This window comes from Lycium barbarum, chromosome 10 (assembly GCF_019175385.1).
Source record: "Lycium barbarum isolate Lr01 chromosome 10, ASM1917538v2, whole genome shotgun sequence".
NCBI classification, from domain to species: domain Eukaryota; kingdom Viridiplantae; phylum Streptophyta; class Magnoliopsida; order Solanales; family Solanaceae; genus Lycium; species Lycium barbarum.
Window position 1 is genome coordinate 115806210 of NC_083346.1, and position 23688 is coordinate 115829897.

General features: G+C 36.2%; 1 protein-coding gene and 1 pseudogene across 1 annotated transcript; one reads left to right on the plus strand and one right to left on the minus strand.

Annotated features, from left to right (window-relative positions):
• Positions 1 to 1964: 1964 nt before the first annotated feature.
• LOC132613931 (uncharacterized) lies at positions 1965 to 8545 on the minus strand. Its single transcript, XM_060328230.1, has 13 exons — positions 8184 to 8545; positions 6285 to 6349; positions 5689 to 5761; positions 5490 to 5508; positions 5009 to 5128; positions 4283 to 4352; positions 3940 to 3983; positions 3802 to 3843; positions 3553 to 3612; positions 3312 to 3379; positions 2587 to 2644; positions 2386 to 2478; positions 1965 to 2286 (listed from the first exon to the last, which is right to left on the minus strand). The coding sequence occupies exons 1-12, from the start codon at positions 8462 to 8464 to the stop codon at positions 2389 to 2391; spliced, it is 990 nt and encodes a 329-aa protein (XP_060184213.1). The 5' UTR covers positions 8465 to 8545; the 3' UTR covers positions 1965 to 2286; positions 2386 to 2388.
• Positions 8546 to 11396: 2851 nt separating this feature from the next.
• Positions 11397 to 21913, plus strand: LOC132613362 (phosphoglycerate kinase, cytosolic-like; annotated as a pseudogene).
• Positions 21914 to 23688: the final 1775 nt, after the last annotated feature.

Sequence of the window (23688 nt, forward strand, 5' to 3'; positions counted from 1 at the left end):
AATAAAACATAGTCAAATCACTTTCTTTCAAGTATTTATACGGTATTTCCTCACTCTTCAGTCAATTTAATTGACATAAAGATTCTCTTGTAGACAGGGCCTGCCAAAGCAGGTGATTACAGGGGCGGACGCATGTATTAAGTTTTGGTGCTCGAGCACCCACTAACCGTGGCGGATACTCTATCTAGATATAAAGAAAATATTTATTTTTTTATATAAAATATTAAATAGCACCCAAGAAGTAATAAAAGATCCTGGTGCTTTGATTAAAAGGTGATAAATTTCAGGCTAAGCCATGGAAGAGCTGAATTCGAACCCGACTCAAAGCAATATATCCTTTGTTAATTTTGAGGTTAGTACCCGGAACCATTGAATTCTGGTCGCCTCCGCAGGTGAAGCACTTGCTTTAGGCCCCTGAATTTTGGGGGCCCCAAATTTTGGTATCAGTAGTATTAATAGCTGTAGGTTGAAATAGGCTAAGAAAAAAAATTAAAAATAGTACTATTATGACTATACGAGTGGCTGTGTAGTTAAAAATGGAAAAGTGAACTATTCAATGAAATGAAAGATAAATATTGATAATGATTGACGTGATTGATTGAGTAGGGAAAATTCTCTGCTAAACCGTTGGATATAAACAATTTTTGTTTTTAGGGTTCTTTACTTTTTAAAAACTTTTAAATTTACTCCCTTTGATGTGGGTGCAAAGTCCTATTATTCTAAAATTTCTAATCTAAAATCATTCATATTTTATTTTATAGGTATATAACATCTTTTTAATTACTTATTAGAATGTAAATATGTTAATTAGAAAATATGATTCCAATTATTAAAAATTCAAAAGAAAAAAATTTGAAATTTACATTACAATCCCGAAAAGGCATAACATCCATGAAACTTCACCCTTTACGTGGGAAACCGTATCGCACCCAAGAAACTTTCCCTGTCCAATCCATATGGTTCCCCTGGATGATGGGAAAAAGATGTGTTTGCTGGGAGGAGAACCTCAAGACAATGACAAGTTCGATGAGAGACACTACGGTGAAGTTTATAATCCTGAAACTCATGCCTGGGATCTCGTGACGTTGAATCTCCATAGTTTTACTGTAACATTACTAGTAACACTTGTGCCCTCGTGGAAAAGGAAAAAGTTGTACTATGCTACTCCTTTATTACGGACTGTTTCACATTTTATGACGTCCGTGAAGATAGCTACAGAACCGAAATTCATCCCAAATTTGTGACTCTAGCAGGAAAACAAACAAGTCTTGACATGGCATTAATACATGTGGTGGTCAATGCAAGGCCTGTGGTAAGCGACTCAAAGTTGTATTGGTTCACCTATGACCTATTCTTGTATGCCTATGATTTTGTCCAGGAAAGTGGTTTAAATCACAATATCTTAAGGAATTGGAGTTATGGGGTCCTTGTGATCGTTACGCGAATTTATTACTACCTTTTTCTCCTGTTTTGGTTGACCTGTATAATGGAGAAGAATTCCTAGTGCTTGTTCGTGCACCTCATAGAAAATTGGGAATGACATTTCTTGATGTCTCCGAAGGGTTTTTAAATGTGAATGTGAAGTCACGCTACACTTTTTCTCTTGATGATCCTAAATTCCATCCTCGAGTTGGAATGGCGAAGTGAGTGTGCTCTGTATTTACTCATAATTCCCCATTGTAATTAGCACAAATTCATCGTCCAATTGTGCTGGTTGAGCACGAAATTTATCTATGTTTTGTTGATAACAAGTTCACCTCAATTGCTCAACACTATCTACGAGTTTGCATACTAGCTCTAAGGTCTACGAGTTTGCGTACTAGCTCTAAGGCAATCGTGACTTAATAAACACTTTTAGCCTCCCAAAAACTTGGTCAAACAGGCTATAGATTCGTTATCTGGCTTTTGTGATAAAGTACTCCCTCCGTCCCAATTTATGTGGCGGTATTTGACTTGACACGGAGTTTAAGAAAGAAATGTAGACTTTTGAATCTTATGGTCCAAAATAATCTATACATATTTGTGTGGTTATAGATCATCTCGTGAAGCGTAAAAGGTGAAATTTAAATTTACTTTTTTCCACCCCTAAATATAGAAGTATGACATTCTTTTTAGGGACAGACTAAAAAGGAAAGTGTGCCAAATAAATTGAGACAGAGGAGTAGTAATGAAACATCACGTTCCTCGAGACCAACTTAGCTTTTTCTCTATTCATCCTCATGATAAAAACTCATCTTCCGTTCAATTTGTAAAGAGGAAACTTTTACCCTCATGGCAAGTATTCTCCTGTGAAATTATCCAGAAAGAAAGCAATTCAGGCAAAATTCACCTCATACGATAGAGGCATTAGGAAATTAAACTATTGAAAAAGGGAGAAGGCCTCACTTCTTAAAGGGCATAAGTTGCCTGTATATATTCCACAATATCTGCACTTTCAAACATCTGGACTCCAGTATTTGGATCTTCTAAGTATGGGACCTAAAAACAGACAAGAGTCATTATTAATTTTCCTACATGTCTTGTAGGAATGCGCATAACACTTAACAGGCATCCAATAGGTAGAGCTAACACAAAGCAACACAAAACCTGGAAATGACCAACTCTCTTGTATACTTCCTGGCGTTTGGGGCTACCACGAGCACAACTGCACCGTTTGGTTTTAATGCAGTCAGAGCAAATCAAAAGCAATGAAAAAGTTGAGTGTACAGGAACGGACATGTCTTTATCCTATTTTTTATTTTTAATTTGGTCACGAAAAATAGTAGAAGAATCTTGCTGATTAAACTAGTCTTCTCGGAAAACAGAATGCAATTATTGAAGCTCCCACACCAGGTAGAAGTATCATCAATGAAATTTCTTGAAGCCCCTCTCCGAAACCATATAAGAGGAATTTCATTCTTGAAACCAGTGGCAAAGCACAATTTTTTGACAATAAATCAACAATTCAAAAGACAACTGAACTAAATGCATTCAGATTCTCTTCTGTTCGAGGTGAGAGAACGATCCTCTATTCACCCCTTCTAGTGAATGTGAATCACTTATTGGTCATTTAATCTAGTTCTCAGACAAAAGAATTATAAAAATAGGTCTGATCATTGAAGCAGCAAGTTAAATTCTTTGCAAGGTAACCTACTCAAATCAAATATAAGAACTTATAGAAGACTTCATAGAAAAGATATTTAATTGTTGATGGTATTCTCATAAGACATCGGACAACATCCTAATTTATTCAGCTTATGATGTTGCCAACAGCATCCTAAATTGCATAGTGTATAGGTGTTGTTCATCATCCATTTCGTAGTTACATGTACCTGTGTTGTATGTGGGGTAGCTCTAGTTCTACAAGTACCTCACGTACAACTTTGCAAAATGGAGAAGGCTGAAAGGAAAAAACAAGTGCAAGTAAGTCATGTAATGTGGATAAGCCATTCAGCAAAAATTCTTTTTACATAATGATTGAATTTGAAATCTAGAAAAGAATCAAATTCTTTATTAAGATTTATTTAAACCAAAATTAAAAGCATAATGCATTCCAAATAAGCATGGTCTAACCTCGTATGCCCATAGCTCAATTGGCTTGGATGGCATTTTAGATGGCGTATAGGTAGACCCCTGGAAAAGTCACAACAGATCATTTATGTGTCCTGTTAGCTTTCTGCCAACAGTATATTTATACTGAAGTCCTAATTCTGCGAATAAAATTATGTGCATTGGAAGTCTTGTCACTCTTGAGGGTTAGACTGTATAGATCAGAAAGCTGTGGCACCAAAAGCCCATACACTTAAGTGAGAAAGCATATACCTTCCCCGTTCGACCAATCATGGCAAAGCCTGCAGTAAGTGTCTGCGATGACAATATCCAATATTCAATAAATTGTATATCTATTAAACGCTCTTTCTAATAGATCTAACTCATAGATGATCAATGCTTGCTGCTTACAGTGAAAAGACCAAGGGACAACATAAATGGGACATTTCCATCACCTGCACAAGGAAACCAGCAGAATTAATGCACTCACTAAGAAAGAGTTTTACCAGAAAGACAGAAATGTAGTAGGAGATATATGAGTATCAAACCAAACTATCTCTTAAATGGGCTATGTGGTATCAACTGTGATTCATGCCAATCAAAAATCTAAATGCTGCTTACTTTTTCACGATGAGAAACTATATGGACACCAGTATATAGCTTAAATTTTCAGATGTACGAACAAGTTACAGTAGTAACATTAAGAAGTACATGTCAGATATCTTTTCAATATAAGTTAGCTATTGCAGCATACCATATTTTCCAACCAAGTACTTAATAATGGCATCTGATTCATACATAGCAACTCCAGTGTTTGGATCAACCTGCAAAAGAATAACACAAAAGATTAGATGCCATAATGTTGTAATAAACCTGATCAACGAATATAATATATAGCCGGATTATTTTGAAGAAGATAAGTTCAGTTGAGTTACAGCATGGCTAGTCATTGTTGCATTGCAGAATGAGCAAAAAGAAAAAGCAACATAAGAGACATCAGTGTCCAATGAAGAAACTACTTAAGCGTGTTCTAAATCATCTGAAGCCATCAAATTATTGCATTGAGTAGAAAATTGTTTCCAAAAGAACTTTTAGTAACTTATTTCAAAGTATCTATTAGACAAAAAATCTTAGTTGGAAGGTGAATTACACCAGGTGCTCTTCAATTTACATTCAATAACATAGTGGTTGACAGTTAAAGAAGTATGTAAACAAAAAATCACGTTGTTTCTGTCTCAGCATACTTTTTGACACGATCCTTCTCTTGACTCACAGTTGCACATCATCAAGAGAATACAAGAGGATTACATTTTGAAAATAAATAAATTTAAGTGAATTTTAAGAGGACATTTAAAAATGATGATGCAGGCTACAATTTGCCATATTATTTTATTTTAAAGCATGTAAAAGGTTTGTGTTCGTGTGAGCTTCTGAGTGCTAATTTTCTGTACAGGGAGCAATAGGAGAGAAATTATCTAACCATATAGGGGAACTGCTGCTTTCCACCCATCTGACCAACCTTGGGACGGAAATTCGGACCATTTCTTGGGCAAGGATAAAAGAGAACATCAAGGTCTAAAACAGCAACTATTTCCCTAACCTGAAATAAATAGACATCTTTAGCAATCAGGGACAAAAGAAAAGGACAAAGATCAAATGAGTAGTTCAATGTGTATATTATTCCAAAAGAAAAGATAGCAGCAGTCTGCTCAAGAAGAATGTCACAAGATTCTTAGGCTAATTAAAGTTAAACTCATACATATAATAGTTCTACACATTTCTTTTAAAGTAGCTCGATAGATATTAGTGTAAACTTTCACTAATCAATCATTTTAACAAGTGAAAGAAACTTCTGATATATAGGCACGTTGGAGATGCTTGATTACAGTAACTGGATTTATATACGAGTAGAATATAGATATCAATCAGAGAAAAAAAGGAGTTAATGTATCTGAAGTTACCTTCTTACAAAACGGGCAGCTGAAGAAATCCCCACATGTCCATGCAAGGCAATGTAAAAGAGGAAACAGGTGAATTAAGTCTAAAAATTTGATTGGAGATGGGAAAAAATGAAAAGATAAGAATCATAAATTTGTCATAAATAGATGCTGACAGTTGAATGTACTAGTGAGCATTAAAACACTTCCCCAGCGAACATACCTTTCAAACTCATATATCTCGATTGGCTTCTCAGGTCGAGGACCTACTTTTGAACTCTCCTTCACCTTGAAGCCTGTATAAATATCTTGTGTCACAAAATATCACCAAGGCTCATACTCTAAAGTTCAAATTAAATGTTAGAAAATGTCCTTAATTGGAAAAATTGAGAAGGATATAACCAGCAATATATCAAAAGATTTTCCTTTGGTGTTGATGAAACTAGAAAATCTTAAACAATGACAAAATATGATATAGTGAAGTATTTAAAAGACACAAGTCATGATCTTCTATCACTTAATTAATTTAGAATCATATTATATATTTAACTAATGAACAACGACTTGGAGTTTCATCTGTACTTCTATTTCTTATAGAATGAGGTCTCGCTTCTTTTTCTTTTTCTCCTCAGGAGTGCGTTCGGATAAATCCAATTTTGGAATTTTAAATGTCGGTTTCTCTACATTCTGATATGCACATGAGCTTTATCTGTATCAACGCTTGTTGATTGTAAAGTGTAATGACTGATTCCGATTCGCAACACCATCCTAACAAGTTTTGGAAGAAAATGTATGAGGAAACAGGTGAACGATAACTACCAGAAATTCCAAGTGCATACTGATCAGATGGAACCTCATTTTCGGAGACAAAAGATGCTGAATACCTGCAGTAATACATAAAGAATAAGTATCCCAAATGTATCAACATCGGTATCTCAGAAGAATTGATACAAAGGTCTTTCAGAAAAAGAAAGATGTCAATAAGCTTTAGTTCATCATTCCTAAGACTGAAATGTTACAGCAAGCGGTATTCTGGAATCCATGCAAATCATATCAAGTTTAACTATGTATGCCACTTATGAAGATAACTAGACACTCCATCTCAGTTTTTGTACATCTTGAAGCATCGCCTTGCATTGTCTAGTACAACTAAATGGAAGTTGAACTTTAGAAAAGCATCAGTGCACTGTAATTGTGCTTCTTCATTTATCGCATATTTTGTGAAGTCTGTTTTTCGGTTATTCGTACCTTTAGCCAGCCAGGCATTGAAGTTAAACATTCCTTTCCTTTTTGTTGTTGCCAAGAATAAATGAAATCTGAAGGAACAATGCTTGTAGTCTTAATGTCCAAGATGGCTTGTGCTATAAGGAAAGTGAATAGAGCTAGCTAGATAGAAGTAATGTAACATGGATTGATAAATAGTCTGCTACCTTGTATTCAGTATTCACCTATTTGTTGGTTAACCAGTTATCCCTGGGCAAGTTCTCATCCAGTATTCCCTTCACATAACTTAAACTAACTACAATACTAAATGCAAAACCACAACTTCGTATCAAATCAAAACTAGTACTTTGTCTTAGCTCCTAATGTTCTGTTCTTCAAACTCGAACTAAATTAAAAGCATCCAGAAGAATCTATTAATATTGCCTATCATTCTCAACAAAACAAGATTAAACCCTAATAACCTTGGTGTCCGGGCCAGCTTGTGCATCTTGACTAAATCCACGGGTTACCTGCTATTGTTACCTTCCACTAGCACATGTACCGGATAACCTATCCACATCCTTAGAGAGATGACAAGAAATCACCTACTGCTTTTGCCTCTGCTGAGAATTGAACCTAAGACCTCATGGTTCCCGACCTACTTCTCATTGACCACTAGGCCACACCCTTGGGTGCATAACTCATTCCATTTCCAGAAACACTTTTTCCAATTGATCACAAAGCTTAAATATTTTCCAATTCACAAAACAATTAGGAAACCTATGCTATATAATTTCTTCAACAAAATCAATAAATCAATCGATCAACCAGCCTCAATTCCAAATTCCCAAATCAGTTAGGGTCAGCTATAAGAATCCTCTATATCCATTCATACTCAGATGATTCATAATAAACTAAAAAAAAAAAAAAAAAAGGCGGTCCGGTGCACTAAGCTTCTGCTATGCTTGGGGTCAAGGGAAGAGCCGGAAGATAATTCATTATACTTAAACTATTTTTTTTTTTTTTGGTAACCATGGTGTTCGGGCCAGCTTGCGCGCACCTCGACTAATTCCACGGGATACCTGCCGCCTCGCCAGCAATAGGTATGAGGTAATTCTGTCCACCAAGACTAGAAATAGATAGGAAGAAACTAGTGTATTGTCTCTACTGGGAATTGAACCTAAGACCTGACGGTGCTCAATCCACTTCATTGACCACTAGGCCACGCCTTTGGGTGCATCAGTTATTCCCTTTTCCTACCTGAAGTATACCATCTATGTATTAAAACACACCTCAAAGCTATTTAGGCCAACTATCAGTTGTTCCCTAGGTGTGTTTTATTTCATGGTGATAGTTCAGGTGGGAAAAGGGAACAACTGATAATTGGGGCGTGAAACAGTGATAGTTCAGGTGTCTTTTTGACCATTATCTCTTACAAAAAAACAAAATCATACTCATATTTTAGCAAAAATAAGGTGATTAAAGATGAATTTAAACTGAATGAAGCATACATACCCAGAAACAGCAATACCAGTACCAAGACGAAAAACCAAACCAAGAGAAGCACCCAATATATCAAAAATCTTATCACTTCTCGGCGTAAATGGCTTAGGTTTCGGCGCCTTGAAGTTCAAAGGCGCCGAAAACGAAGAACTTGATTTAAGTTCTTCTTTAGTGCTGCTCACACTATTATCTGAAGATTGAGTCATTGATTTTACAAACAAAACTCTGTTGTTTTTATAGAGTTTTCTGTGAGCTGAAATTGGCGCCAGTGGAACGTTCAATACTCCGGCCATGGTTTTCGGGCAAAGTTTAAAATATCTGTTGGTGCGGCCTAAAATGAAACAGGTAATTCTGTTACGAGGTTTATATTTGTTCATTCATGTAGAGGCCAAATATACCGTTGTACTATCCAAAATAGTTTAAATTTACCTCTTGTTTGAGTCTCCTTTAAATATATCCCCGTCATTATATTTTCGGTCTAAATATAACTTTTTAATTATACTTATGACACAAATTTGTCCTTAATTTTGACTGAGGGATACATGACAAGCTCAGAATCAAATGACTCACCCAATTTTAAATTTCATTCGTTTAACTCGACTCGATCCATTTTAAATAGTTTAAATATACTCCTCGTTTGAGTTTCGATTCAAACGTATCCCTGCCGTTATACTTTCGGTTTAAATATACACCTCTTATTATATTATGGCACAAATTTGCCATTAATTTTGACGGGTGGGCACCATGTAAGCACATAATCAAATGACTTACTCGCAATTTTACATACCCAATTTCTTTAAAAATTCACCCGTTTAACCTGACTCGGCCCATTTTTTTCTTTTCATCTTATTCTTTTTGGATAGTCGTTCTGGTCTCTCAATTATAGACAAAACTAATGTATTAGTCCTTATAATATCTGAGTAAACTTATTGAACCTTCAATTAATAGAAATACGTATTTTTTTTTATCTCTTTACGTATAAAATATATATGTTATACTTACACTGTTTTTAAGATTATATTAGCCTCAAATATTGGATATTAGCACAAAGTTTACATTACAATTACAGTTAACACACAATTACAATTCGGTGGCTTGAAGTTCGGCGGTGGCATAATGAAGAACCTGATTTAGGTTCCTCTTTAGTGCTCACATTATTGGAAGTGTTATCTGAAGATTGAGTCAATTAATAAGAATATGTGCTTTTGATCCCTTTACATGGAAAAATATTATACTTAGGCTCAGATATTGAATACGGAGAATGGTCAAATATACTCATGTACTATCATAAATAGTTAAAATATATCCTCATTATACTTTCGTACCAAATTTATTCATTCCGGTATACTTTTAGTCCAAAAACACCTATCTCAATATAGTTTGAACATAAATTTGTCCTTTGTTTAATCGGAGGAACAGATGTCAAACTCAGAATCAAATGACTCGCCACCAATTTTAAATATCCAATTCCTTTAGAAATCCACATGTTTAACCCGACCCAACCCAACCCATTTTCATCATATTCTTCTTTTCTTTTGTGGCCTGAAAAAATACCCAATAATACAAACTTAACATTACACCTAGATTATTTAATATTACAATGTTGATAATTAAGTAAATTTGTGAGAGTTGCAATGGACTAAAAGTATTTATGAGTTTCCTACAAGATTAATACTCTCTCTGTGACGTACATGATGGGGGATAAAAATACGAAGAAGAGGTGCGCATTACACTTTAGGCGACTACTATATTGAAATTGGAGACGCTTTTTGAGGAAAACCCAAAGAAGAATGTAAATACTTGCGGATTGAGACCCAAAGCTGACAATACCTTAAAGTTGGATCAGAACTGTTACACTCTATGTCTCAATTATTATCATGCATTTCTTTTTTAATTTGTCTAAGTAATAATAATATATTTTTATATTTAAACAAAATTAATATAACTGTTTTCTCTTTATTTGATTGCATATAACATATTAAACTTTTTTTTAATAAATATTTTGTGAAGATTTTTATGGTCAATCTAGGCTGTATATATTTACCCAAATCTACCCAATTTTTAGGAAAAAAGTCATCAATAGCAATATTAGTGACGCTTATTGCTAAATATAGCATATTATTGTCTTTAAAAAATGTAGCAAAACTGATTTTGCAAAACGTATATAAAATCCAGCTAATCTACATATATAACATTCCAAAACATCTCATAAATTTAGGGATTTCAAATATTTGTTCTTTCTTCGTATCTTTTTTTTCCACAAACCGTAGTCGTCACTATTCCCATCCAACCCCCTTCGTTGTCACCACCGTGCCAGAAAAATAGTGTTAGAGTTGTGCTGAAAATTGTGAACAATTTTAGCGTTTTTATGCATCAACATGCATATGAGATACGATGACATACATTGGCATTCACAATATGTACCATTTATATGTCATGTGTATGTAGTACATATATCAATGTATCATATTATACTAAAAGTGGGAAGACAAAAAGTAAAAAGTTGAGTTACCAAAATATCCATCAAATGTTGATGGACTTTTATACCCTTTGAAGACTAAATTATTCATTAATATAAAAAATTGCAAATTAAAAAGTTAGCCTACAAATCTTAAATTCTGTCATTGAATGTTTATTGGGTAAATTATTGTATATATTTAAAGCCCGATATATACGTATTCCCAAGTTCACCTAATACTATCATTCAAATTTCAGTTTGGTTAGCTTCTCAAATTTCTGTAAAATCTTAGATGATATTCTTGACTTATGACATTTCATTTTCACTCAAGAAAGCCGTTTCATTGTTTCAGGTGCTTTAATTTGTTACAACTTAAAGAAAAGGAAGGGGAATTTTTTTTAGGTGATATTGGATTTGAAATTCTCAGAGAATTAATTAAGATACATGTATCTAAAGTATTTATATTATACAAAATTAATTCCATTCATTAATACATTTATCGCTCTATTCTAGAACTAACTTTTACAATTCCTACATCCAATCTTTTCAATTTCCTAGCTTGGCTTTTCAGATTTCTAAGACTTTTAAATGCAACTTTTTGCTTATAAATGTGTTTGTTCGAAAACCAATTTCCTTACTCGAGGTAGCTCTTCCAATTCTGAAAATGATTTGACTTGGACATTGTGCACTAACAATAGCAATGGTGTTAACTTCGGGAAGTGACACTACAAAAATTCAGTATCATCATTGGTTGTATATACAATACTATGAACAAGAGTGTGGGATGGAGAAAAAGCTATCCGATATTACTCCCAAAGCCATTAGCTTGTTGGATTGCTGATAGCAACAAGGGTTTACAGAAGTGTTACTGGGCTTTCGATTTTCAAATGTAATTATTGTTTGAACATTTTCCTCAAAATATAATTTTAGTGTTTTCAGTTTTTCCCCATCATGTAAGATTAGTGAGAAAATAAGTTGTTGTAGTTTCATTTTTTGTGGTTAGTCTAGTAGCTGAATTATACTATTCGACAGTGGCTTTTTCTTTTCTAATCTACACAAACTCACATGGTGTTTCTTATTGATTAAATAAACAACCAATCAATTATTTCTTGTAAGAAAAAAGATACCGTTTGTTAGTTGAATGAAATGGTTAAGGTATATTATGGGATGTAATTTCTATGTAGTTCCGTAAACAAGATCGACAATCATAGTTTTAGGATTTTACCTTTTTTTAAACTTTTATTTGATAAATCAAAAGATTTTTAAAATATATTGTATACATGATCTTTAAAAAAAAGCAGACAATGAGGTAGGGTACATGCGCAACGCGCATACCCATGAAATTAATCCTACATTTCACAATCTAACAATTTGAACCTTTTTTGGCAAAATAATTAAAGTCACAAACTGTTTGGAATCCTTATTTGTAAATTTAATAATTAATACAGTTATTTACAGATTCTCATATTTATAAATGGTTAATCATCAAATGGATTTCCTATTTAATCATAATACATATAGTATTCTAATAAACATAATAATTTGATGCCAAAAATGTAGATCTTTTTGTCAAATGAACAAGTATAAAAAGGAAGCCCAAGTCAAGAGTTCATCAACCAAAACAAAAAAGCGTATTGTAGCTTTCAAATTAAACCACTACTTGCAAATGGCAAAGGTTCTTGCTTCACTTTTTGTCCTCTTTGTTGCTCTCGCATCAGGTCTCAATTAACTCTTATATATATATGCTTTACGATATTGCAATTATTATATCTTTTTTCCTTGTTATTTTATTTTAATTTTTGTGAATGCAGACAAGAGAATTGTTCCAGTGGTGTATGGAAAAAAATGTGTTGGTGATATTGGTTTTAATATTTGCACCCCTGTTAAAGTTGATCGATGTATGCCACTATGCATTCAAGCAACCGGCCGTCTTAGAATTATGCATTTTCCCTCTTTACTATGTGCCTGTTTTCTTGATTTTCTGAATTGCTTGTTCCCAGGGTCGTCCTGGTTGTTGGGAATAAAATAGACCCGCAAAAATAATATTCACGGTATTAGTGATAAACGCTGAACACTAAGTTATGGTTAAATCAGCAAGAATAAAAAATACAGTAATAATGACACCAAGATTTTACGTGGAAACCCTTCTGAATAAGAGAAAAACCACGACCAAGAGGAGCAGCTGATATCATTATAGTAAGGAATTTTTCACTGTGTAGTCACGAGTATAAATACTCCAAGGACCACTACATACTCAAAAAGAAAAACACTTTTTTGATTTTCTCACCTCACTACAATATTCCTCACACTCTATTTTTCTTCACAGACCCATTCAACTGAAGGAGGCATCTCCGTTTTCTTTGCAATCATGAGGATGGACCCCACAAATCTCCCCCTCCAGACCCATTCAACTGAAGGAGGCATCTCCGTTTTCTCAGATAAAGTTAATGCCAACAAGTTCTTTGCATAACTCGAACTTGTCTTTGGGAATCATCTTGGTTAACATATCTACAGGATTTTCACTCGTGTGAATTTTCTTGACCTGGAACAATTCACTCTCCACTTGTTCACGAATCCAATGATAGCTGATGTCGATGTGTTTTGTCCTCGCATGTTACATGGAGTTCTTGCTCAGGTCTATTGCACTCTGACTGTCGCAATAGACAACATACTCCATCTGTTGCAATCCAAGTTCTTGAAGAAATCTCTTGAGCCATATCATCTCTTTGCCAGCTTCAGTAGCTGCAATATACTCAGCTTCAGTTGTAGACAGTGCGACACACTTCTGCAACTTTGACTGCCATGATATAGCTCCCCCTGAAAAAGTAAACAAATATCCAGTAGTGGATTTTCTGTTATCAAGGTCACCTGCCATATCAGAATCTGTATAGCCCTTCAAAATTGGATTTGATCCTCCAAAACACAAGCATTCATCTGAGCTTCCTCTTAGATACCTGAGTATCCACTTCACAGCTTCCCAATGCTCTTTTCCTGGATTTTCAAGAAACCTACTAACAACACCAACTGCATGAGCAATATCTGGTCTAGTGCATACCATTGCATACATCAAACTTCCGACAGCAGAGGAGTAAGGAATCTTGGCCATTCTCTTTTTTTCCTCCGTTGTTATAGGACACATCTTCTTGCTCAATTTCAGATGACCAGGAAGAGGTGTGCTAACCCACTTAGCACTCTTCATATTGAAGCGCTCTAGTACACGTTCTATGTACTTTTCCTGTGACAAGTAAAGCTTTCTTTCGTCTCTCGAACGAGTAATTCTCATGCCCAAAATCTGCTTAGCATGACCCAAGTCTTTTATTGTAAAAGACTTACTCAACTGTTTCTTCAACTCATCAATCTTGGAAGCATTCCTACCTACAATCAACATATCATCCACATATAGCAGGAGGATGATAAAGTCATCATCAGAGAATCTTTGTACAAACACACAGTGATCTGAAGAAGTCTTCTTGTAGTCTTGCTCCCCCATAACAAATTCAAACTTCTTGTACCACTGTCTGGGAGCTTGCTTCAATCCATATAGACTCTTCTTAAGTTTGCATACAAGATTTTCTTTACCTTTTGCCTTGAAGCCCTCAGGTTGTTCCATATAAATCTCCTCTTCTAAGTCACCGTGAAGAAAATCAGTCTTCACATCCATCTGCTCAATCTCCAAATCAAGACTAGCAGTCAAACCAAGAACTGTTCGAATGAAGGACATTTTCACGACAGGAGAAAATATTTCGTCAAAGTCAATACCTTTCCTTTGACCAAATCCCTTAACAACCAATCTAGCTTTGTATCTGGGCTTCAAGCTGTGTTCTTCGGCTTTAACTTTGAACACCCACTTGTTCTTCAAAGCTCTCATGCCTTTAGGAAATTTCACCAACTCATAAGTATGATTCTCATGTAGAGATTTCATCTCATCTTGCATGGCTTCAATCCATTGATCCTTGTGCTCATATTCCATCGCCTCCTCATAACATTTAGGTTCTCCCCCATCAGTGAGTAATACATACTCATTAGGTGAATAACGGGAAGAAGGAACATGCTGTCTAGTAGACCTTCTAAGTGGAATATCTAACTCATCTACGACTTCATGGGTAGGAGCATCTACCTCATCAATAGCAACATTGTTATCATCATCAACATGCTGATCTGGAACATGATTCTGGGCATCACCATCGTCATCGAGCCCACCAACGTCATCAACATTTGTATGAGGGACTTGATCAAGATTGACTAAACCTTCAGAACTTGAAGATTTTATCTTCTCCGCTTTGTTAATATCTTCAATGGTTTGGTCCTCCATGAAGATAACATTACGGCTTCTCACGACCTTCTTCTCTATTGGATCATATAACCTGTAACCAAACTTATCAAGGCCATAACCAATGAAGATGCACTGCCTTGTCTTGGCAGTTAATTTTGACCTCTCATCTTTAGGCACATGTACAAAAGCTTTGCAACCAAACACTTTCAAGTGGTCATAAGAAACATCCTTGCCATACCAAACTCTGTTTGGAACATCACTTTGCAAAGCAACCACAAGGGATAGATTAATAACATGTGCGGCGGTCAACAAAGCCTCACCCCAAAAGGAATTCAGCAACTTTGCTTCAGAAAGCAAATATCTGACTCTTTCCATCAAGGTCCTGTTCATCCTCTCTGCTAAACCATTAAGTTGAGGAGTCTTAGGAAGAGTCTTCTGGTGTCTGATACCCTGTTGCTTGCAGTATTCGTCAAACGGTCCACAATATTCACCACCATTATCAGTATGAATACACTTCAGTTTCTTTCAGTTTCTCTTTCAATTGAAGCCTGAAATTGCTTAAAGACACCCAACACTTGGTCTTTAGTCTTCAAGATGTAGACCCAAAGTTTCCTTGAGCAATCATCAATAAAAGTAGCAAAGTAAAGTGCACCACCCAAAGTCCTTGTCTTCATTGGACCACATAAATCTGAATGCACCAACTCAAGCAACTCTGTCTTTCTTGAAAGAGGATGAGACTTGAAAGAAACTCTATTTTGTTTTCCAGCCAAGCAGTGCTCACACTTTTCTAATTTAGCACTTTCGAAATTTGACAATAATTTATTTTTGGCCAGAACATTTAGTCCTTTCTCGCTAATATGGCTAAGCCTCTTATGCCATAATGGTGAAGAGCTATTGCTCTCAACTGCATTCACCATATCAATATAGGTAGAGGCCGTAGTCTAGTATAGACCACGACGCTTTTTGCCACGAGCCACAATCATGGTACCTTTAGTAAGCTTCCACTTTCCAGCACCATTGGTACTGCCATATCCCTCATAATCCAAGACACCAACAGAGATCAAGTGCAAACGAACATCGGGTGCATGCTTTACATTGTTTAAAACTAGTTTAGTTCCAATACTAGTTTCTAGACAAATCGTTCCAATACCAGCCACCCTAGATACAGTCTCATTACCCATACTCAAAGTTCCAAAGTCACCCGGAGTATAGGATGAGAAAAATTCCTTCCTTAATGTCACATGAGATGCGGCACCACTGTCCACAACCCAGCTTGACTTGACTTAGCAATATTTATCAGATTCGCATCAAGGATAGTAACAAGATCTTCTGTAGTGACGGTGGCCACACGATTGCCATCTTCTTTCTTTTCCTCCTTATCTCTATTCTCCCTTTTCAAAATCCGGCAAAACTTCTTTGTGTGCCCTTTTTTCCCGCAATGATAGCACTCAATATCTTTAAGTATGCTTCTGGATTTGCTTCTATTATGTTCTCTATTTTGAGAACCACGATTCTTGCCTCTCCCTCTAGTGTCAGTCACCAAGACATCTGATGAGGAGGAACCTTGAGATTTTCTTCTTATCTCTTCATTTAAAAGACTGCTCTTGGCAAGATCCATAGAGATCACACCATCCGGAGCAGAATTTGATAATGAAGTTCTAATAATTTCCCAAGAATCTGGTAGGGAACCAAGTAGAAACAAGCCTTGAGTTTCTTTATCAAAATTAATGCCCATAGCAGATAACTGGTTCATGATCCCCTGAAAAATATTCAGATGATCTGTCATTGCGGAACCATCGTGGTATTTTAAACCCAACATCTGCTTTATCAAAAACATTTTGTTGTTTCCAGTTTTTCGAGCATACAAACTTTCAAGATGCTCCCATAGGGTATGAGCATGTGTCTCCTCAGAAATATGGTTCAACACATTATCGTCAACCCACTGTCTAATAAAGCCGCAAACCTGCCTATGTAACAAATTCACTCTTCATCTAATTTATTATCAGGCTTTTTAGGGGCAAAGAGAGGTTGATGAAAATTCTTGACATAGAGCAAATCTTCCATTTTGCCCTTCCAAATTGCATAATTTACGCCACTCAAAGTAACCATTCTACTAGTGTTGGCTTCCATAGTTTATCACAAATACAAATACTATTTATTAGGAGCCCAAAGTAATTCTTTTCTGATGTGGAAGTTCAGACTGTGCTGCAACCACATAGCATACTCAGACAAAACCTTGGCTCTGATACCATTTGTTGGGAATAAAATAGACCCGCAAAAATATTATTCACGGTATTAGTGATAAACGCGGAACACTAAGTTATGGTTAAATCAGCAAGAATAAAAAATGCAGTAATAATGACACCAAGATTTTACGTGGAAACCCTTCTGAATAAGAAAAAAACCACGGCCAAGAGGAGCAGCTGATATCATTATAGTAAGGAATTTTTCACTGTGTAGTCACGAGTATAAATACTCCAAGGACCACTACATACTCAAAAAGAAAAACACTCTTTGATTTTTCCCACCTCACTATAATATCCCTCACACTCTATTTTTCTTCATAGACCATTTTCTTACAGTCTATGGAATACTTTCCTCTCTATAATTTTTCTCTCTCTTTTCTGGTGTGTTTAAAGATGATGGAGAGCTTGCTATTTATAGGGATGAAATGTGCCATTTTTCATCCTTGCATTTAATTTTGTTAGACCCCGTATTTTTGGACTAGGAAATTAAACCGTCCAACATGAGCGAATTTACGGAGGACGTAGGATTTGGTTATATTCAAGTATGCAAATTAAGAACTCGGTATATCCAAGGATGAGGTCCTGAAATAATTTAGGGCTTAACAAGTGTGACGACGGTAATCGGAAATGATATTTGGTGTATGTGTAAACAGGCTATGGACTAAAGTCCTACCACATGATTATGGTAATAAATATATGAGATGTGTCAAAATTGGTTCATGTTTAAGTGGACTGAGATCAATAAATTAGTTATGTGGGTAATTGTTTAATAGTGGAATAAAGTGGGAGAGTATGGAATTAATTGTGGTATTATTAAAAAATTAAATTAAAAAATTAGTGAGCTAATGTTGGCAATGGGCTGCCACGTGTCACCAAGTAGGCTGCCATTGGCATCAATTGGTCCTAATAACATCATTAACGTGCCAATTAAGTGGATGACTCAAGGGTCACCTAAAGGGGAGGTTCCTACACGTATGTAAAGCACACTTTCTACTTTTGAATATTAACATTCAATGTTGCAAGAATTCATTTGATTTAGTTCAACTAGGTGTTGACATAAGAAATCAATTCGGTCAAATTGTTCTTGGAGAAAAACGTTCATGGAGGTAGCCATGGCTGCTGCTCACAGCCAACCATGGCTGAATGGAAAAATATTTTGTTGCATATTTTGAACAAGTTCCAAGTGAATTACAAATTCAAGGAGGTGATAACGACATTGGATATGGAATTGAGGAAGAAGAAATGGTGAAATTAGAGCAATTAAGTGTAGAAATTCCTCCGAGAAAATTAAGGTAAGATTTTCTTGTTTTGTAGTATAATTGTATTAATGGTGTTGTAATGGAAGGATTAAAATTGGATTGGATGAAATTGGAAATAAGAAATTGCATGAAATAGTTGTTATACGAAAGTGCGGGTTGAAAAGGATTAAAAAGGGTTATTGGATTGTTAGGGTTGTTTATGGGCTGAATTGTAAGGATTCTATATGAATATTGCTATTGTTGTCATTGTTGGTATTTCTGTAATAACAGGAGGATAATTGGAAATTCGGGCTAGGTGAATATATAGGGGAAATGCTGCCCAATTTTCGTTAAGTCCTTAACTAATGAAAAACCCTAATCGGGAAAGAATAAGTTAAAGAATAAGTTCTATAGGTGATTGGTCACAGATTTATGAGCTAGGAAGTATAGTTATTAACGATAGCGTTACTTGTATATTAAATAGGCTAAAGGGGTGACGAAGCGAACGAGATTACGAATAACCTTCAGCAGGTATGTAAGACCGTCCCTTCTTTCTTTTGGCATGTCTTAGATTTAAGTGACGAATGATATGAGCTTTGGGGTAATTCCATTCATAAGTTTCGAGTGTGATTCATGATTCCTATTCACTTCTTGATGTTAGAACTCTTAAATGATTGAGCTTCCCTTTCAAGTTTTCCATCGTTGGATAGTAGTCGATATATAAGCCCCTATTCTTAGAAGACTCTACGATAACTCATGTCCTTGACTTCTATAAGCTATTTCATATTATATTGATACATGTCTATGATTCCTAAGGCTCTTTTGATATAATTTATAATGACATTCGAGGGATACTTGATATGATTGTCGCTATTGATACTCAGGTGTTAATCCCTTCTTCTTATTCTGTTTGAGTCTTGATAATGTTTTGAATTGCATATGGTTGCTCACTACTCTACTCGTGCATGCCTCAATATGTCTTTCACCGAGTCCCGGGCCGGGTATGTTATCATGCACAGTCTCACTGCATTGTTCACCGAGTCCCTCACTAGAGGGTCGGAATATGATATATATATATATATATATGATGGAGTTATGCTGTGTTATGGCGTTATGATGTGTTTATGGAGTTATGCTGTGTTATGGCGCCAAAGACGGGGTGGCGACCATGTTCACCGAGTCCCATAATGGGCCGGGTATGATATATGATATTGACATGCATGATTTATGTTTCAAAAGGGCAAGTGTTTGATATTCTGAACATTGTACCTGTCTTCTGTACTCCCTATTTCAGTTATGATCCTTTTTACTGTATTTCATGCTTTATATACTCAGTACATATTCCGTACTGACCCCCTTTCTTCGGGGGGCTGCGTTTCATGCCCGCAGGTACAGATAGTCGGTTTGGTGACCCTTCGGCATAGGACTTCTACTCAGCTGTCTTGGAGAGCTCCGTTGTTCCGGAGTTTAGACCTTTGGTACAGATCTTATGATATATGTATGTATGTTTATCCAGGGGTACGACGGGGCCCTGTCTCGTCATATTTCACTGTTAGTACTCTTAGAGGTCTGTAGACATATGTGTGGGTTGTGTATAAGTTCTGTTCAGCTGTGTCTAAACGTTGTGCCATGTATACGTTCGTCTGTAATGACAGCCTTGTCGACTTGCATATGACATGATATTGATGTGTAGTGGCAGCCTTGTCGGCTTGCGTATTATTTTATGATCTGATTAGTTGTGACTCCTCAGGAGACAGTCTATCTGGATATGTATATATATGATGACGTTATGAACCGTTAGAGTTCTTTTGTAAGTTACCATATTGTTCATAGTTTCAGTTTGGCTATATCTAACAGGTACGTATACGGGTGTCCAGGTCGGGCACTAGTCATGGCCCACGGGGTTGGGTCGTGACAAATTTGGCCGGTGCCAAATTCAACCTTTTGCAACTATTTTTGACAAAAGTTGCAATTTGGCTGGTGCCAAATTCTTTCTTTGCAATCATGGGGATGGACCCCACACTGGTGTCACTCCAAGATACAACTTTTAGCTACTTGTGCCAAGGCTCTCAGAGCTCTTGGATTTTGAGGTCTGTTTGTCTTTCTTTTCATTGTTTGTTTGTTTATTTGAGGGCTGGGCTGGGCTTGCTTTAACTGTACTCCACAGGCCAAGATGGCAACTGATTGCATTGGTGATGAAGTTGACAAGTTAATAACTGAAATACCGGAAGCAGGAGTTGTGCTACTGGAAAATGTGAGACTCTGTAAAGAATGGCACAGTGAACTTAAGTTTGGAGAGAAGCTGGCGTCTCTTTCAGATATTTTTGTCCATGATGCCACTGGGGTTGCAAACAGAATATACCCTTCCACTGTATGGGTTGCTCAGTTCGTGAAGCCAAAGCCTGCAGTTGCTGGATTCCTCATGCACAAGGTACAAATTATAAATTTTGTACCACAAAGTGGGGTCTGGGGAGGAGGGTAGAGTGTACGCAGACCTTACCTCCATCTTGGCAGGTAGAGAGGCAAAATGTTCACTGAAAATTAGCTCAATTGTGTAGCACACACTTGAAAGGTCAATTTGGTGGTTAAACCAGTTCATGTATTTTGGCTGGAAACTGTTCTACTGCCTTGTAGGTGGCTTAATTTTCTTGTATCTTTGTTGCTTACCTCGAATCTTGATGATATTAGGAACTTGATTATGAACTTCACTATCTTGTTCGAGCCTTAGAAAATCCTAAGAGGCCACTTGCTGCCATTGTTGGTGGCTCGAACTTGTCAGACAAGATTCGTCTGATAAAGTCACTCTTGAAGAAGGTTGACTTTCTATTGCTTGGTGGAGGCATTGTCTTTACTTTCTACAAGGCCCTGGGGTATTCTGTTGGATCCTCACATGTGGAGGAGTGCTATCTCAAAATAGCGAAAAGACTTATGATGAGGGCAAACGCAAAAGGTAAATGGCTTTGCCAGTGGTATCTTGTTCTACTTTGTAGCCCTTGTCCTGAGTCATATTTTCTTTGCCTTTCAGGTTGTTCCAGCATCTAAAATCCCTGATCGCTGGATGGGGTTAGATATTGGACCTGAAACTATAGTCTCTTTTGGCCAATTATTGGATACCGCCGAAACTATCATCTGGAATAGACCTATAGGAGTGTACGAGTATCGGAACTTCACTGCTGGAACAGAGTTATAAAAGGAAGATCATTGTTTCCTCGTACAACGAGGCTCTATGGGCCAATTGAATTGTTTTTTTGGTCTAGTTTGAATATTGATTATTTCCTTTTGTTAATTGATTTTGACTGCATCTATAACCTTTCGGCATGTATAATCCAGGCTATTGCAAAAAATTGGCAGTGCTTACTGAAAAGGGAGCAACAACAATTATAGCTGGTGGCGATACTGTTGCGGCCGTGAAGAAAGTGCAGCTTGCTGGAAAGATAACCCACATTTCAACAGGAGGGATTGCCAGTTTGGAGATTCTGGAAGGGATAAAGCTTCCTGGGGTGCGTATCCTTGATGCTGATGCTTGAGCAGTATTTGAGCTTATGCTCTAGGGGTATTCATAGTTTTGGACTTTTGGTTCAGTGTTTTCAGTTTTTGAAAAACTTATGCTCTAGGCCTTGAAGCTGTCGTATACACATCAGAAGAGAGATTGACTACTATATAAGTTATCCTGTATAAAAGATGCCATTAGTTGCATCACTTGCTCTGAATCAGAACAACTTTGTCATCTCCATTTCATCATCGCAGTACAAATAATAGTACAAACAAGGTTGATGTACATGACTTTTCACTTCATTCTCTTCCCATATCGCGCAGCACAAAGACAGAACGGAACACAAATAAACATACTTAAACAAGAAAAGATGAGGAATCTCAGATAATCCGAGATGATGAACATTTTTTCAGTTATACTCATAAGAGTCTCAGTCTGAAATTCTCCGACCTATATCCATGATTTGTGCCATATTTGCCTTTGTACATTAGCTGGAAACCTTGAACGTGTTTTGCAAGTGTATCTACTCTTTTTTAAGGGGAGGGGGGAGGGGCGCAACATTAATACGTATAGTTTCATGAAAAATTTATACAAAATTAATCAAACAGCATAACTCCGATTATTACCTTCAGTGTGCTAGGTTTTCTTTAATATCAAATATAAATTCCACGTCCAATGTGTAACATCCCGTAAATACGAATTAGGTATAAATGTATGAATCTAGTATAAAGGTGATATTTTAGCTATACGAATCTATTTGGGATGAACTCGGGTGATAAATAGTCATTTTGAAGTCAAACCAAAAAGTGAAATTCTTAAGGCCTTCTAAATTCGTCTAAGTCTAGGACAGTCTGTACTTATGGCATGTTTTCGGGTACTTGCGTTAGGAATTTTTGAAAACTTCCTTTCTGGAAAGTTGTAGCCCTTTGAAATACCTTTCCAATGGTATATTATGGGGGTTAAGGGGACATCTGTACACAAATTTATGGCCATTTTACTGAAGGAGTACAGAGCAGTCCGTTCACTGGTCATGTTATACGAACTACTTGTACGGCCCATATAATTTTATACGGACCGTATAAGTCGTCCGTACTTCACGAAACCTCAACCCGACGTTCTGTTTTGTGCCATGATAAAATATGGTCATATTATACGGACCGTGTAACTTTATACGAACCGTATAATATGTCGATATAATTTTCGCCTCACTTTTGTATAAATTCAAGCCTTCAGTTCTTTTATTTCATTATTCACAATTCCAAGCCCTAGCAACAATCCAAAACATCAAGGTAAGTCAATCCAAACCCTTCCAACTCAATTCTAACATATACTCTAATAATCTAAGCAAGAAATCATTGTTCCTAAACTAGAGTTTTCAAGAAAACTCATCTCAAGGTTCAAGAATTCAAGATTTTGGAAATCTTCTTCAAAGTTAAAATCTTTAATCCAAGTTTGGAGCATTACCAGGTATGTAGAGTTACTATCTACGTGTGGGAACATCATTGTTCTTCCCCACGCCTCAAAATCCATAAATTATGATTCTCTACTAAAACTAGGGTTTCTATATCATGCTCATGATAACCCTAGGCCCATGTCCATGATTATATTATGTATAAATTGCTATTATTACATCATTGTGTTCTTAATAACTCTATATGATTATTGAGAATCAGTCTGTAATCCATGAAAACCCATATCTTGTATTCCATGGGTTCTTGCATGCATGTTTTAGCTAAAATGATTATTTCATGAATATCCTACATGTCTACAAGTTTTCATACAACTATATTATATAATTACTTTTATGCT